The sequence below is a fragment of the Athene cunicularia genome (genome assembly GCF_003259725.1).
Source record: "Athene cunicularia isolate RWA chromosome 5 unlocalized genomic scaffold, athCun1 chr5_part1, whole genome shotgun sequence".
Lineage (NCBI taxonomy): Eukaryota > Metazoa > Chordata > Aves > Strigiformes > Strigidae > Athene > Athene cunicularia.
Window position 1 is genome coordinate 16,253,233 of NW_020799101.1, and position 18,589 is coordinate 16,271,821.

Genomic DNA, 18,589 nt, shown 5'->3' on the forward strand with positions numbered 1-18,589 from the left:
AGCTGCTCTTTAGAGATCTGTCACTTGCGTAGCAACTGAATTCAAATCAGCACTTTCTAAGCATATCCTTACATACCATGCAAGGTGTGACCTCAAGAGCAAGGCTCAAGATGTAATTTGGCTTCTTGTGTGACATTAGACAAGTCAATTAACTGTGATTTTTTTCAGTATGGTGATAACTTCTCACTATTGCCCCTGAATTGTGAAGATCAATTTATTAAGCTTCTACAAATCCAGAGAAAAAGGGCCACTTTATATGGGCTGAAAGTTTTTCCTTTAACTAGCTCTTCCTTCTGAAACCAGGTAGTTTCATCTCTTAATCCTTTGGCAGCTTCCTTTCCAGGCAACTTCTCTAGCAGACTGTTCACTCTCACAAAGTTTTTTTTTTCTCTCCCACCCATGGGTTTACTTTTTACCAAGGAGGTTTCTGTTGAAACCACAAATACTGTGAACCTGTATAAATATTTTTTGTCATTATTTTGTAAATTGTAATTTACTTATTCAGAAATTCAAAGTTTTTTCTTGCTTCTATGTTGTCTGTGACAAAAATATGTCCTTTTGTATATAATTGTACTTTTATACTAGATTGTATAATTATTTTTTTTTTTTTTTTTTTTTTTTTTTTTTTTTTTTTTTTTTTTTTTTTAATGGAGAGAGTGGTCTGGAAATTTGTAAGTGGAAGGTATTATACAATCAAGCTTTAAAATCTTATGTTCAGCAGATACAGAAGTAAATCAGTCTGTTATTCTTTCTCTAACAGAGATGTATGAGCCAGTACTGGCATTTGTAAAAGTCAGCATTTATCTTTTTTTTCAGTTTTCTGGCCAAGGTAGGAGAGGGCAGATAAAGTTTGTCTTGTGCATTTGAAAGACCCATGGTCCTTGCTCCTCATCTGTTAATGTCAAAGAGTCTTTGTTTGCTTACAAATGTGAAGTTTAATATGAACATGTAAACCAGCTATAAAACTAAACCTTTTCAGTGTTGAAAGAACAGAGTGACTATTGTTTATGTCATAATAAAATGGACTACAGATTAAATCTGTTTGTTTTAGAAGACAAATAAAAGCTAAATCCTGATGCCTATCTTTAGCTGTGGGTACTTCTGTCAAGGAAGAGTCAGGATGTGAGATGAGTGGGGGATGAAGGCTCTCCAGACCTCAGAAGAGGTGTGCAGCATGTTGTGGTGTCATAGCATCAAATCCTGAGGAAATTATGTTCTTAGAGATTTCTGACAAGCTTTTCGTACTTAATTGCCACCCACATGTTTCATCTGGCATAGAACTGTAATTACATTGCAGTCTTTGGTCCATGCTTGCTTTCTTCGCTTATCACCTGCTGATCTCCAGCAAAGCAGGAGAAGCCCTCTTCTGACGACCTGTCTCCAGTCAGATAGTTCCCACCTTCTCTGCACACACCACAGAATGTGAAAATAGTGTGCATGGTATTGGTATTGCTAGTGCTGACCATTTGAAAACAAACAAAAAGTGAAATAACTGGTCTGGCAGCCAGACACAGCTGTCGTCAATCGTGTGAGCTGGCTGGCAGTAAAGCAACATGGAGTGAAGTTATTTTTCAATCAAGTTAGGCTTTACCATACTAATCCACTGAAACTGCGAGGGCTGTTTTCAGTAAACTCGTCACTTTATTAAATGGGAGCTAAAGCCAAAGGAAATCTACTTAAGAAAGAAAAGTTAAACAATATAATTCTGCAGCTGTGGAAATAAAGTGAAATAGAGACAATATATTTTCAAAGCTATTCTTACAACTAAATTGCAGTCATAATTATTAATGAAGAAATAATCTAAAAGATAATAATTAAAAGTTTCATTTTCTTCTTCCACGGAAAGTTACACCAAACAAAATTCCCATCCTGATTTGTCTGGAGTCTTACTTATGAAGATAGTGTTGGTGAGCAAGGGAAGAATGGTTAGCTGAATGAAGTTCAGTTGTAACTTTTTCTCCTTGGTTACTTCCAGTATCAGGGTTAGTAGGTAAAAGGTGTTGCTGTCTTCACAATTTTACTGCATTAGGGTCAAATTTTATGCAGGTGTAAAGAAAACTAGTACAAGAGTGGCACACTTTTTTATCAAGTCCTGTTGGCATTGTTTTCTTCGCTGTGTAAATGATGTTATTGATCAACAATTGTTATATTATTAGGTAGATGCATCACAGAAGTCATATTATAAATTGCTTATTTTCTAAACACTAGGGCCTAACTATGTACTTGTCACCGAAGTATCTGACTGCCTTGCAGTCAGTGTTTGTGGATTTAATTTCAACATCCTTTCAAAACATGAATGATTCCACTGTTAAAGATGAGAAGCACAGAGATCATGGAAAATTGCCCAACATCAGAAAGATATTCCTTCAGACATTTAAGACTTCTCCCTCCTCACCATCTTCTACATAGTAGGTTTTGATAGAGGTCATAGTCTGGTATCCATGACCTTCCTAGCGGTATGTTGTAGCAGAGTCTAAATGCTGTTTAGCATCGAGAGTCCTTTTTTTTTTTTTTTTTTTTTTTTTTAATGATACCTCAGTTTCAAAGTAGCATCTTTCGTTTAAAGACTTAGTTTCCCTGTTGCCATGCAAGAGGCTGCAATCAGGTAGTTGCATTCCTGATTTTTTTTTTCTCTATGAAGATTTCATTGTGTTTCTAATCCTGAGGGGAACTGACTGTATGATCATGTTTTAGTCATGATTACTCAGTTCTCTGTCTGACTTTGCTTGTACCCTGCGTGCTGTGAGTGCTTTGATGAAGCTCATTGCCATGCACACTTCAAGCCTGCCAGAGTGCTTGGAATACTTAATAATGTCTTTCCATGACCCCAAAATGACAGATATTGGGGATATATGAACTCAGGCTCTTGAAATCCATGAGTCAGGTCTCATATTCCTGAGATGTTTGGTTTGCCTTAGGCCGTTTCATACAGCTGTAAAGAGTAGAAACTGTTCCCAAGAGTTAAGCTCCTCACCTTAAAACAAAGCTCTCAGGACTAAGCAGTTGCTGAATGGTGTGAGCAAGGCAAGGCACTGATTGTTGCACAGGACCTTGACCATCTGCAAAAGCTTCTCAGCTTAAAATCCCCATGCAAAGACAGAATGGCTCTGACGTGGCTCTGATATGACTCTGAGTTACATGGAGTTTTTTACAAGAACATACAAATAGTACTAAACCAGCTTTGAAGTCTCTAGGTCTAAACATAGGCACGACCTTAGAGAAAAGAATATCTTGACATCCTCTGTCACCCAGAATTCAGTGTCCATGCTTGTACTAGCTCAGTGGTGTTGATAAGGTGTTGCTGACATCAGAGGCTGCGTGCAGTGGAGCCTTCCTGGTGCTTTTGGTGTTTTTTTACTATTTTGCTGGATTGTCCAGCTGAGTTGCCATAAGGAACTGGAGTGTATAGTCCCAAAAGCAGCACTGTCCTCATTGTCCGCTTCCATCCATGTCTTATCCTAGAGATGAAGAAAAATGGAAGGCCGAATAGTGATTTGCCTGTTGGAGAGCATGCACATTCCAGCTCTAAGTACCTGCAGGCCTGAGGAAGGTGGATGTATCACCTGTTAACCATATCCAGCACATACCAGCGGTCCTCTGTGTCAAATTGGCAGGTGTGCCTGCCAGAGTGGGAAGAAGAGACAGGGCAGTAGCTGACTGATTAGAGCTCTTCTGACTCCTACGGCAGTAGGAATGCTGTCAGTCCTCATGCTCTGCGTTACTCCCATTGCACAACATTCATGATTTGATGTGGCAAATGGATTTAAAAAAAAAGTGAGGAACACACATTAATCAAAATCCTGTTGCTTGAGCCGAGAGATGCAAGGCAGTGCAAGAGCACTGTGATGGGGGAAGAGTGAACTAATGTGATAGTGTTTAGACATATAAGCTCTCTCAGGCCAAGGGCTGATGTACACAGTAGGTCAGCTCGGCTGCCAAAATGCTGTTTGATGCCCTCCCTTGTGCTGGCTAAAGTGTTTGCTAAGCCTGCTAGTGGCAGTGTGGATCTGTACTGGGTTAAATGGGTATGTGAAACTGCGCTTCCACATGGTGCAACTTTGAAGTCCCACCAAGCAGGCTGCAGTGACTGAACAGTTCCTTGTCTTCATCTCTCTAATAGTCTTGGGGAGCGGCCAAGAGCACCGGGAAGTTTGGAAAAAATAATTTTAATTGGCAATAAAAGAAAAATAAAAGTAGAGAACTGATTCAAAGAGCTGTAGAAACCAGACCCTCTGACAGAAGCTCCCTCTCTTTCCAAAGTGTCTTTATTCCTCTTGTGCTATGGACTATGGCATATATTTGAAGGTCCACCTTTCTCTGGAATGCCTGATTACCATTCTTCTGAGTGCAAGCTAACATAGCAAATAAAATGGCTTATGTCCTGTTTTGAAGTATATCTCTTAAATCCATCTCAGGAGGGATCGTTATGCATGTTGAACACAGTTCAGAGCAACGAAGTACGTGTTCTTTCCACGAGCTTTTTTTTTTTAAACTTGCCTTTTGGAAAGATGTGATGCCATATGAGCACCACTGAGTGTATTAAAGGAAGGGCTTGTTGCTTGCACGGTAATTAGTCCCTGGAGTTTTTGGTGCTCCCATTTTCTCCTTTGTAACAGGAGATAATGATATGTCTTGTCCCCAAGGTTGTGAAAGTCTGGTAAGGAGGATCACAGAGCTCATCAGGTTGAAGGTACTGTGCAAATACAGAGTATAGCTATGTAGTAACGGGTTTTTGCTTGACAGAAGATTGTTTTGCTATGAGTAATACTCTACATGAGGAATGCATCTCTGCTATGTTTTGTTTCTGGAAATGTCCATAAATAACACAAATATTTTCTTGGCACTAAAGTCCAAATCTTTTTATGTTTGCTTTTTCTTCTGGGCAGATGTTCCTTGTGGGCTGTGAAGGGAGAAAGGATGAGTTTTCCTGGTTCCTGCCATGTTCATGTTTGAATTCTGGAAAAGAATTGCAAAAAATTGAGAAGTAGAAAGGTGGTGGTTGTCCTGGAGGTTACAGGTGAACTATTTAATGACAGAGTCAGGAGGCATGACAGTGTCTGTGTTGAAGACGCATGCAGCGTCTACAGCTCATTGTGCTCTAGTCTTTTGATGGCATTGGTTTAATGCCATGAAATGGGACTATATCAGTGTTGGATCCTCAAAACAAGAGAATCTGTACACACATTTATTTTCCTTGGGTTTTCATCCTGGCAGATTAGCTGAAACCTGGCTTCAGGCATACAGCTGAAAACAATCAAACAGCTTCAGTCAGTCACTTGCGCGCTACATTGCCACATTCTGGGAGACTTAGGAAGAACTGGGATCCCGAGTGTTACAGCAGGCCTCAATCCAAGCCCAGTCCAAGATTTTGTCTGACACCTTCTAGTTTTGATTAATTGGTAAGCTGTGCCAATGCTATTTCTGAACAATCTTCACATGTTATAGCCTTGTTTCAAAGTCTGCCAGAGCAAAAGGAAGACTGCTACCGAATGCAGAAAAAGAATTTCTCTGCTAGCTTTTGGCAGCTGGATAGCATTACTGACAGTAATGCCCAGGACTTCCAACTCATGGCTCCTTGTACTCACCAGTGTGCAGAGGGGACCAGGCTTTCTGCTGTGCTGCCCACAAAGCCTGTGTTAGGGTTAGAGAGGGGACAGAGGTCTTGTGGGGGAGGCTGCATGATTGACTTAGCTGAACACCCAGAAGTTTGCCATCCTTGATCTGTCTGGCCTGTAACTTCTTCAGTGGCAGCTACCCTTTTCTTAGGAAATCAGGTGTAACTCTCTTGAAGCATACCTCCTAGAAGGCCATTTAAGACAAACGGCAACTCCTCAGAAGTATCCACTGGCCACTGCTAGGCTCTTGCATTTTATAACACATCTTAGAAAGGACCTCTACTTCACTTCAGCTTTTTAGCCATTTTGGTCTAACTTCATCCATTTTTAAATGGCAGTTGCCTTGTTCTGTGACAACAGACCTTACAGCATAGCTCCCATCTCTTACATTGTGGTTTTGGATTTGCTTTCCTCTCCGTTCCTCCAAGAACAGTGTTATACCCTCTACTTCAGATCACGTGTCTGGCCCACAATGGACAAAACATCTACTTATTCCTCCAAAGCCACAGGGTTTTGTTCTAGTTAATATTAATCTCCATAAATCTCCAATCTTTTGCTCTTAGAGTAGCATGTATTTCTGTATGTTTCTAATATTCATCTGACTGCCATGCTCCTCACTATTTCTTCTGCTGCTTAGTGGCCATGATAAGGGACATTAAAGGGATGGATAAGCATGAGAGAGGCAGAACACAGTGTGTTTCTGTACGTTTTTCACTAGGGAGACCCGTCTGAGGCTGCTCTCCTTTTTGAGCATACCACTGGGTATTGGAGGGACATGCAGTGGGTAACTCTTTCTGACTTTTGATACTGGTTTTGCAGTACTGCACATTAATTAAGTTTTACTTTTGAATCTCTTCTAGTGCTGCAGTGTCCTGTTCAGAAGACTTCATAAGCATTTCTGGGTTTGGATAATGTACTGGCTTGGTAATGTCCCTGAGTTGTTTGGGGACAAAGGGGGGAACAGAAAAGAGAAATCCAGAAGTCACAGGCACCCCAACAGTTAATTCTTTTGTAATTTCACGGCTTCTGCAAGGTAGTTCTTTGTCATACCATGACTGTGGTTGCATTTCCTTATCTGATTTTAGAAAATGAAACTACTGTCTTCTAAGTACAAGTTTTCCCCAGGTAAAGCCAAATTCCAAAGAAGATATGTCTCCTCAGCCCTTCTGTACCATCCTGTAGTTTTTGAAGGTCATGGTTACTGATTGCAAGAGTTCAAATTCTGTGTTAAAGACTGACTCCTGTAAAGAAGCTCGGGAAGCTGCCTGTTGGAAGTGGGTGTGCTGTCGGTCTCCTGCACTTGCACAAATTCAGCTACAGTGTTTTCAAATGCGTAGAAGTACACTTAACCACCAACCATTAATTGACAAATAAAGGAAACAGTGGGACTCTGGGCACACTGTACTATTCATCTGACTCTGAATGTCAAGAAATAACCCTGACACATAGTGTGGGTTTTGTTGGGCTTCTTGGCTCATCTCAAATTATTCAGGCTTTAGCACTGTTGTCAGAACTCATGTAAATCAGAATATCTTACTGCATTTCAGCTTTTGATGTCTCAACAAAATTAATCAGCCAGAAGGAATTTTTTTCTCTCTGGAAGGAAAAACCATAAACAATAAGGAAAGTTTCACAGTCTAGGCTTTCTAGGTTTGTCACAGCTACTAAGGGTAGATGCAGAGCAGTGGAAACGAAACAGACTGGACTTTGTGACTAGCCCTTAATTGGTTGAAGTAGGATGGCTTTGGGAAGATGTTCTTTTCTTAGATGCTACAGGATGAGCACTGAGATCTTCAGTTAGAAATGCAGTATAGATACTGGTGAAGATACTGGTATAGGCAAGGGGCATTCTTCTCCATGTGGGAGGGGAACGGCTGTGCTAGTGCTAGTAAAACCATGTTGATGTCAATTTGATTCAAGAGCCATTCCTCTAACTAACAAGAAGATAGGTCTCACTGGTACCTGGCTGAATGCAGTGACTATAATTTTGTTAGCTTTGGAAGGGCACTTCTGATTTTATTTTTAAGCAAGTGAAGAAAATCAGACCTGATATACTCAAGTAGGTAGAAAAAGTGCAAGAAGAGTTTGAAATTGAAGTTAATTTTCATTGCCCTTTGAAGCAGAGTTCAACACTCTGGTAAGTTTTTGCCCACTGCAGGGCTGGGGACATAAATATCTCCAAGAAATATCACAGTCCCAAGAGGTGAACTGTTTGTAGAAACCAGTACCAGTGCAGCAGACAGCACTGGAATACAGTGAACCCCAGACTAGGAGCAACTCTTGAACCAAGACGTTGTACAAGTGCATTGCTTCTAACGGCCATTGCTGGTAACAGCAAATCCTGTTTATTTTTGTGTACAGAAAGAGGTATTATGCTCCTTGTACAGCAATATACAACAAGAGGTGGTGTGCACAGTCTGAACACGCCTTGCTTGATCATCGCTTAAATTGCTTGTTAGATCAATTCGAAACTCCTTCAGTTTAACCTAATTACTACGTTGCTGGGTCCAGTAACCTTCTCTGTAAACACTGATGTTTGTTTCATTCAAAGTGCTCAGAACAGAAATGTATTTATCTTTTTTAAAATTGTCAAATTTTGTTTCATAAGAACATTCCTGGTATGTAAATGAGAAATCTTGTTAATCTGTTCAATAACATTTTCCATGTGTATAAAAAGTCATGAGAACAAAGATGTTTGCTTTGTGATTGAAGGGTACAGGGAGGGGAATCTTCACCATCTGCCACTACCAAATTAGTTTTCAAGGGGAATAATAAATCTCTCTCATTGGAAGCTATTTTGATCAGCTCTAATAGTAATATTTTATGTACGATTTCTCTTCCAGAGCCCAGTAGAATTTACAAGTAAATTCATCTTTCTAATGCTTTGGTAAGAGGAACATCTGTCTCAGACATTGTGAGGATTGAAGCACTAAGAGTTTTTCAGAAATCTCATATTCATCCTGCAATATTTGTCTGGTGTATGTAATCCTAATATACCAATTGCAGCAGTAAATATTTTGCTATAACCAGACAATGAACTCCAAAAGAAACCTGTTTAGCTGCAGCTAATGAAAATGTAATGCCTGTGATCCTGCGATGTTTGTGTTCTGCAGCACCAACCTGAGTTTTAAAGAATTTTGAACCAGTGAGACTCAGACTGCAACTCTGATGGAATGAAAAAGCCTCAAGCTTTCAACACCTGCCATAGGAATTTAATAAGGACCCTAATAAATGGGTCAGTTTCAACAAACAATTAACTTAACAACTTCATCTGGAAGGCTTAGAGGCCCTATTTCATAGGAGGTAACTTGAGAGCAGTCTCATGTTATATAGTATAGTTAATGTTTCCTTTAGAAAACCAGAGTTTTTAAGATTTAATATTTCATGTGCTCCAAATTACATCAAATTGGCATATGGTACACAACAAAGCCTTCAATCCCTGTATAGATCAAAAAGAAAATTTGTATTAATCTTCTAAGCTGTTTGAGGGCTTCTTAAGTACAAGGAAAATAAACAATTCCCAGGAATTCAGAAGCTTATAAAATGGATTTTGTGGGCAATTTGGATAAAATTATTCCTTATACTTTATGCCATTAAAATTCACACTCAATACAGATATGGAGATTTTCTTCTAAGTACTGAATACTGACTAAGCATTGTAGCTGGACTGCACCATATAGTCCAGGGAGGAATGTGTTTTCCTACATGTTGTCTTACATTGTGAGCTATTTTTTCAGCCTCTTGCGAAAATACATCGTAGAGATTAGGTCTCTGAGCATTCATACTTCAATGTGTTTAATGTGACTCAGTTGAGATGAAGCAAAAGTAGAAAATTTAATTGTACTTTTCCCTGCCCTACTTTACACTTTTCATTTTAAACTCTCCATTTATTCTACTGTAGGTTGCTACCCTCCACCCAGTCTCCCTTTCTCACCTCCCTTTTTTTTTTGTTACACCTCACCTCTAATCATTCTTTCCATGGCAGATATGTTGCTTGCATGTGCCCTGTTTTTTATCTTTTCATCTGAACTTTGTCCCACGTGTTGTGTTTGAACAGTAAAAGGTCTCCTGGACCAGGATCTGTGCTTCCTTACAGCTGTTGATATCCTGTATCTAATGCCTGACCACTTACTGTAACTAATGGCATGACCTTTATTTGCCTGTATGGCATATGCAATTACTTGCTACTTTATAGGCAAAAAAGGGTAGAACAGCATTCTGGGATTCATGTGTCCCAGCTGCACTGTATACTGAAGCTTATTGAGGTAGATCTTACACCAGAATTCATCTGGCTATTCAGTGTCATTGACCTGGGTCTATGCAAAGATACAAACCACCTCATTAAAACAAAAACTTAAGAAGTTCTCTTTAGCTAATGGTATTGCTGCCTTGTCATGAACAGTAAAAACAACGTGGACTTTCATGTCTTGGAAACACACTTTTCAGTGTTTGAGACATAGTAGCATAAACTTGGAACATTGCAGGCTGCAAATGAGTAGTTTTAGGTAAAATCCGTTTTCCGAGATGTCGGTCTGGCTTCCTTCATGAACATGAAGTTTGCAGGGAAAACAGTATTAATCAGAAATACCTAGGCTGAGTCGCAGTGTAGAAACACCATGAACCCCAGTTTAAAATCAAGTTCTCATTTTAGTGTCCTGGAGCTTGGTTAGTTCAAAAGTAGATTGTTCAATGTGTGTTTGTTAGAGATCAACTGATTGCTTGGCTGTATGAACTGGGGTTTTGGCGTGAGGAAGGCAGGAGAGGAATTTGCATTTCCCAAGACTTAGGATGTCTGAACCACGTGTTTCATTTTGTAGTTAGGTTGTAGTATTTCAATATCATACATTTGCCTGTATACTTTTGTTGTGTAATAAGAAGTGGTATTTCCTCCTGATCTAACCTCCAGAGCCATACGCATTATGAGCTGGTAGCTGTCGTTGATTATGGATGAAGTGGATGTGGGATGATTCTACTGGCAGGTTATTGCCTCTGAAGAAAAGGGTCAAAGCATCCTCTTTCACAGTTAGGCGGCCAACACCATTTCTGCTTGAAAACTTGCGTAATGTTAATAATAGGTATATCTTTTATCTATAGAGGTTATAACTTGTGGTAGACAGAAGGAAGCTGGCTTTGTGTGTTATAAAACTAGCAGTTAGCAAGATGTCTTCAAGGTAAGTTTCAGGTGGGTCTAAAAGCCAGCTTGGCCTGTTGTGAAGGTTTTAATGTCATCTGATGATGATATCCTGGATGAAATGCTAATAGGTTTGGAAACAAATTTAAGTGACCTTCTGCTTTGCTTTGGGAGTAATATCCATACATGCAAATCAAGCAGTTTTCTGAAGCTGTGTAATTACACACTGACAAGTGTTCCACTCAAATCAGCTTCCACGTTTCATAGTTCCTTCATGTGCCCAGCCCCATGGTGGTGTGCCTCAGAGGGTTATTCATAACTGGTTCTACAACAACAGAATAAATAGTATTTAAAAGCAAATTAATAATTGCTATCTCCAATTTGCTGTTGAACATAGAGGCTGTTAGGGGATTGGCTTCTTGTAGGTATTGCAACAGTGGTGAACTTTGAGGAGATTTGAGGGAGGAAGAAATGGCATTAGCAGTAAATGCCTGAGGAATTTCTAGGCGGGTGGGGAAGGAAATAGTGCCACAAAGGGAAGCAGCCAAACGTTAACATTGTTCATTAACAGCTTAACCTTCAATTTGCCCAAGTGGTTTTTGAACTGGCTTAATTTTACTCTGTGACAAATTAGTTGCCTTTGCCATAAGATTTGACAAACCAGAATATATATCTTTGTGAGTATTTGTAAACTGACTCGGGTGCAGATACTTTGGCTCAGCCTATTTCTGCCAAATTCTGTTGTCCTTTAGGACACAGCTGTGGGACAAAGAACTGTGTGGGTTATACAACAGGTTCATTATCCTATCAGTACACCTTTTCCTTCTATAGGGATTTCTTTTCCTCTAAATTATCACAGCTGATGCCTGTCTGTGCCGTACCTGTGTACTTTCATGTAAACATTGTGTCTCTGCAACATCTTAGACCCTACTGTGAATGCATGTTGCAGTTGAGCTTATTAGAGGAGTATGGAAGACCCAGCTTCTGTGTGGTGGTCAAAATTTCTTATAAAAAGTTTTCTCTTACATCAAGGTTTGAGCTGAGCTGAACCAAAATGGCAATTCCTAACTTTTTACTACCTTCCAACATTACATCTTTGAATCCAACCCTCACAGCAGGCATCCTTCTTTTCCAGCATAGGATTTGTGTGCAGGCCAGCCATATGGTGTGTGTAATTATTAGTTTATAATGGTGTTATTGCTCTCTAGCTACCCAGTAAACCCAGTGCAGTTTCAGTAAACTATATTCATAAGCATAGGAACTTTAAACTTGAATGATTTTCTCCACTGTTATACAATAGTAGGTGTGAAGGAGAAAAAAAGATTCCATTTAATTTATAGAAACTGTATAAAGTTTATAGAGTCTCTACAATCATCTCAGATGAAAAGGTTGTGGAAAAGAGGGGCTGTACCAAAACTGGGAGGTCCACAAAGCTGGAGAATAAGGCACACATCGGTAAATACCTGCGCTGAACTTTTCCCATTAACTACTGTTGAGCATATGGAGTGAATTAGGGTTTTGTCTGCCTTAGGGATTTTATAAACACATTTCCTCCCCTTTCCTCTTCCCCATCCAGTTATTATTGCTTTAGACTATTACAGAATCAAATAGCGTCCATTCTGGGATCATCGTTCTTACTGGAAAGAGGCTGTTTGCTGTAGAAACATTCACTGATTAGTGTCAGAAACCTATGTATACATGCAAGTGCTTTCTTGAATGTGCTTTTTTTTTTTTTTTGTGTGTGTGTGTGAGCTTCCTGAAGCAGGAATACCATCGTGGCTCACCCATCCTTTAAGGCATATGTGCAACTCTAATTCGCATCTATGGCAGAATTTCTGCAGCACAATTAGGAGCCAATGTGTACTCAATTTTATGGATGATCTGTAAATAAACACAGCTCTCTTTTGCATCCATCCTTACTCTGAAAATGAAGGTTGCTGAAGTGACTGGTGAAAAATAGCACCTGTAACCAAGAAATGAAGTCTCTGATGAAATAAAAAGACATTAATTTTGCGTCTGTGTATCCTTCCGTGTTTCCTCTTCAATTTTGGTCGACATTGGAAGTTTTTGTATCCAGCCCATTTGATAAGGTCTCCTGTCCTCCTCGAAACCTGGCACTGCCCATCCAAGCATTCCTGAGCATTTCAGAGGAGGTGGCCCTGTTGCCTGCCACTAGCTCCTGCACCCGTTCTGCTTTCCCCTTTGCACAAACACATGTATTTGAACAAAAAGCACTGTATCTGGGAACAGAGCTGGTTTAAGATTATCCTCCACCCACCCTCAAATGTTAATTTTAACAGATCAATTGTGGAAGTTACACCCGAGGTGACATATAGCACTTCTGCTGCTCTGCCGTGGTTGTGAGTGCATGGAAAGCCAGTTCTGGGGTCAAGGTGCTGAAGGAAGGGAAGCCCAAGAAAGATGTGACACATCTCTTAGTTTATTGTACTTTGAGACTTGTAGGTGGTAAATGCTGTGGGTTTTTTACAGATATTCTGGAACTCTAATATAATTTACAGTTTCATTTGTAGAGCTGTTTCAAATCTATGCACATTCTCCTTAGATATTTTAAAAGAAAAGCCAACAGCAATAATTAGTTTGGCTTTTTCCATGTTTTCTAAAGCACTTAAGGGGTAATGCCTTTTTTTAACCAATCTTATATAAAATCAGGTTTTACAGGAATAAGAGGACTTAAAAGACCCAAATGGCCGTCAGTGACAGATGTAATTAATGCTGAAAGCTCTATGCCGATACATCAAAATAAGGAAAACAATTATACATATGATTAGAGGCTGCTGACCCTTCAGTTAAAATGATCAAAAAGAACAATATTAAAATTTGATTTACAGAAGCTACTACTTAGCCTATAATTGCCTTGACCAATAAAAACAAACCAGACTTTTACAGAATGTGATTTCCCAGTAGATAGGTTAGCTATTTTTGTAGGGCTGAAGAAACACAAAATGGTTTTAAAATATATTTGATATGCTCTATGAGTAAATTGAAATACAGCATAAAACTAATTTTAATGTTTTTTGTTCATAAATTGCCAGATTTCCTTAATTCAAGTGAAATTTGAGAACCACTTGAGAATTGTCTCTAAAATGAAATACTACTTTGTCAGTCTATTTCATTTGTATTAAATATATGGTTTACTTTTTTATATTGGAAGGTAAATGGAAGTTGGTCAGTAACAGGATTCCTCTTACACTTTTACTGTAGTTCATGATGGAAATGGATTCAGGAAATGGCAGATGTGATTAAAAACTCTTCAGCTGGCCCAAGAGCTGTTTGTACAGCACCTAGCATACAGCACTTCTGGCAAGGAACAAGCACTCCTCATCTTACTGCAATATAAATATAATGATTCTTAAATGCAGAAACTTGGAATTTTGATTTTAAATGCACTAGTTAGGAGATCAGGAAGATGAGATCTGATGAGGCTTTTCCATTCATGAAAACGAAGACAAAATTGTTGTGTTGGTCACTGCAGTCTGTCTCTTTGTGCATGCAAGTAAGTACATTGGAATCCACGCCAGCCCAGTTTGCATGAGGGTGTCAGAGCAATACTCCTATAAATTGGCATATAAGGGTCAAACTGCCTGCTCAGAGGCTAACATCACTGGAGAGCTGTGCACAACGCATAAATGTTCATCTCTCAAAAGCTACATTGAAGGTTGAAAAACTAAGATTTTTTTTCCTATTTCTTTAGAATGCATCTACAAGTGTATAGCTCATGTCTGGGCAAAGAAATTGAATAAAACACCATAGTTCAACCTTATATATCCTGATTTGGAATATATTTGTTTTATTCACAGGGCTCTCATGAATTCTGACTTTTTTGTGCATCACTTTTTGAAATTTCCTACTAGCTTTCCCTGCTTTGAAAGCTTAAGTGCTGTTTTTTGTTTCTGGTATTTCTAGTGGAACGGGAAAATGTACAGAAGAGGACCTTTACCAGATGGATAAACCTACATTTGGGAAAGGTAAGACTGACAGTCTTGATAACTGAGATACAGGGATGCAGTCACAGACAGACTGCAATTAATTCCTTTTAAAGGGGTTAAAATTTGGAAACAAAGTTGACTTCTGTGCATATGGGGATGTTTGAAGGAGAATGAGGGGAAGTTGAAAGCATGTTTCTGGGTAAATAAATAATGCATTTCAAGCACACCAAATGCTTGGCTGGCTTTAGTTTCTCTCATGTGCATTTGTCTTTAATGCTACTGACTGTTATCATGAGGCTAGAATTTTCCCATGGAATGTACCCACAGAAAATTAAATGTGATTGAGGCTGCTCTGAGGTCATAATGATTGTGTTCTTCCCTGAACTGGAAGTTCAAACATCTGAGGTATCATGGCCAAAGACAGGTGTTGTTCAGAATTTAGCTTTATCCCAGATCTGCAGATGAGAAACAATTCCTTGTCAATCATGTTGGGGAGGGGGCCCTGTATGATGGGATCTTTACATATCCACTTTATGTTAGAGAACTAATTTTTGGACATCACTTCATATTTTTAAAATGTAATTGTTTCTTAATCACACCATAATATGGTTGTTAAACCTAATTTACTGTTCTTATTGCTAGTAGGTAAGCACTAACTCTCCTAAGTAGTCTGTCATCCAGAGAACGATCTTCCTGCTCTTGAGGATGAAAAGAGAAAAAAAAAATCTTGGTCTGCTGAGACAGCGGCAATGCTTAGTGCAGGATGAAGGAACGAGACCAGCTTCCTAAACTAGACAAAGTCCTAATTTGGACTGGAGTTTGAGCTTCACAGTGCTTTTAGTATATGTGGATAAATTTCATAAAGTACAGACTGGGACTAAGTTTGGACTACAAGCTGACTCCCGGTTTAACTCCTGTAGTTCTTGGGAAGTGATTGCATTTCAGACAACAGTAAAGTAAAGGGATTTTATAAGAAAGGCATCACATACATAGTTGCTTAAGTCCACTACTCTGCAGTGAGTGTTGCTGAAGGAATAAAGGGATCCTCTTAAATCTCACTGGAAAATCAAAATAGGGCTAGTTGGAAATGTTTTGACTAGCAATTGCTCCCAAAGGTCTCTCAGAATGAAGACAGTGTTACGTGATGCCTTTGTGAATCAGGCTCTAGGGTTTTAAACTAACTGCAGTTTTGGAAGTTGTCAAAAAGGGTTGTCAAATATATGACTGTGGAGAGGGGAAGGAACTAAATCATGAAAAAGGCTGTAGGGTGCTGTAAATTCTGCCATGCCAAGCATATGAAGCCTTAGAAACTTTGTGGGCAGGTGAACTGTTTTCTTTGGAGTGCACAGAAATTTTTTTCCTCTCCGATTCAACAAAGAAAAATAATTTTCTGAAGAAAGGGCAAAAGTCTGCTGCTACATTAATGTTTTTCCTGGAACTGGCATAATAAACAGCCCTGTAAATAACAAGAGCTTTGCTAAAGCTCCTCTAATTACAGGTGATTCCCAAAGTACACCCACTGAGGAAGATGGCTTCTGACTTTATCCTCAAAGGATCACTTCTTACAGAGTGGCTTCTTTCTTTTAAAGGCAACAGTGAAGTCTTCTTCTTGTACTTCCTCAGGAAACTTACGGTGTGGTGTGTCCCCTTTTGTAGCAGACCATCCTGTTTGTGAGACTCTGTTGGTCATGGCGTAATCGGGAACAGCCTGCATCTTCAAAGTTCTGGTTGTTCCTGTCTTAAATACCGAAAGAATAAAAAAGGTTTGGGTTTGAGGCTTTCAGATAGGTTTTTTAAATTTGAAATGAACGATACTTTGCTTCCTTTCAGTATGGAGCGTTGTTTAGTACTATTGGCTAGGTTAAAGACGAAAATGTATGGTCCCAGTTTGCCAGGAGCAGTGCTTAATCAAACAGTAGTGCATTGCCCAACCAAAGATAAAAAGATTGGGCTCTTTAGGGACACATTAGTGAGTGACACTTGCACAGAGTGTAATTGCTGCAGCTGAGACTACCCCTAAAGGCTCTGCTGACTTGGCTGCGTGCCTCCACACATCATCAGACACCTCAGGGAAGCAAGGAGATGGTTCCCTTTGGAGGAGTTTGCTGAGGAGAGAGAGAGACAATACAAGAAGTTGCTGTTTAAAGTACTTAGAAAGTACTGGGAAACAGAATGGCACCACCAGAAACCTTGCAAAGGAGACAGGACATTGTGGCCAGCTGGATCATGGGCTTATTTCAGCGTAAAGTGGGATTTGCATCTGCTGGACTTGTTTTAGTCTGAGGGATCAGCACCCAACCCTTGGGTGGTCACTTCCTAGACAGAGTATTTAGGGTGAGATTCTGTTATGGGAAATCTAGCATAAGTGCTTTTCTGATCTCAACTACATGAGTACTGTATCTCAGTTTTAGCTCCAACATTCCTAGGTCAGAATTGCCACTGATGTGAAGAACAGTCAGCCCTTTCTTCCTGCAGGCTAAGATTTCCTTCTAGTATCTCTGTCTTGTAAAAGTCTCCTTCTTACTCTCTAAAATCATGGTGATTTACCAAGCATTAAAACATCTAAAAGCTACCTGGTTTCTTTTCTTTGCAGTGCAAGCCTCCTCTGAAAGTGAAAGACTTGTTTATTGACATACAAGATGGCAAAATCTTGATGGCGCTGCTGGAAGTCCTGTCAGGACAAAAGCTGGTATGTATATGAGAGGGAGAAACCTCCATAGGTATGGAGCTCTGTATGTTAGAAGCAACAATGTATGGACATCCAAGGAATAAGGGTGAACTCGGTCCCCTGTCTTGGGTACAGTAACAAGAATTTCAGTAACATTGTTGTGATTTTCTTATGTTATAGGCCAGCGTCCTGAGCTGTAGCTTAGATTTCAAGGAAATGTATAACAATGAGGTGTAAATGGTGTGTGATCAGTGTAAATGTTTCTACCCCCAAGCTTTTTAAGGCTTTAATACATTCATGCTCCCATTTGGAGATCACCCAAGTCACATTATCAAGAAAAGATATATTTGCTGTGTTATTTTTTAATAAATTCTGTTTCTATTTTGTCTAAGATCATTATGACACTTAATAGGTCTGCTGATGCTTGGTGTAGTTGTGAGTTTAGTTCTGGTATCCTGGCTGAGGTTTCGTTAGTGTTACTGATATGGTTTAAATCAGAAGGGTAAAGTTTCACTTACCAGAATCTTTTTCTCTCCTCCTTTCTTCGTAAGAGCTGTATAAAGTTCCACATACTAGAAATGGAAGCACCCAATGCAAATATAAATGACCAATTGCAGTTGACTTTAATGTTTTCCTTCCACGTCAGTCTTGTCAGCAAGTACCCTCCTGTGTGGGTATCACACCTGGGTAAGAGGAGAGACCTGTTCTGCAGCTGTCTCACCATTACAGATGCACTTGTAATCACCTGGTGATGCTCCGTAGTGACTGGACCATCTGCATACTGCAGCATGAAAGGCCACTGTGGTCACATATTCAGAACCACCTGTTTTTTAATATTCTTGCAGTTTTGGTGAGCTGTAGCAGAAGCAGCAGTGTCGCTGTGTACATTCACACAGATTGCCTTGCGAACCAGGCTGGAAAGGAGTTGAAGGGGGAGACATGGTAAATGGGGAATATGCATCATAAACCCTGCGCTATGCCCTTGGAGGTCAGGGAGGAGAGCAAGGAAGGACGTAAAGTCAGCTGGCCAGACTTGTTGCAGTGGCAGTTAGGTGTTCCTGCACATGTGATAAAAACAGTGTGCCAAAGTGGAATTGCAGGGAGACAGGCATGCAACAAATTTGTTTCATTTCTGTCAGAGTGAAGGTTTCTGCCCTCCTACCTGCCTGCACCTGCTATGAAAACTGCTCACTCGTCCTAATTAGGATCATTTAATTTAATTCAAGCC

General features: G+C 39.7%; 1 protein-coding gene across 3 annotated transcripts in view; it reads left to right on the forward strand.

The window, feature by feature from the left end:
- CLMN (calmin) overlaps positions 1-18,589 on the forward strand; it is a 61,417-nt gene that overhangs the window by 22,773 nt on the left and 20,055 nt on the right. For 2 of the 3 annotated variants that reach the window (XM_026849379.1, XM_026849381.1), the window contains exons 2-3: positions 14,671-14,732; positions 17,287-17,382. In XM_026849379.1, the coding sequence (XP_026705180.1) occupies positions 14,671-14,732; positions 17,287-17,382 (158 nt within the window). Of the gene's footprint in view, positions 1-10,616; positions 10,638-14,670; positions 14,733-17,286; positions 17,383-18,589 lie in introns of those variants that run through there. The other variant, XM_026849380.1, reaches the window with a different exon arrangement.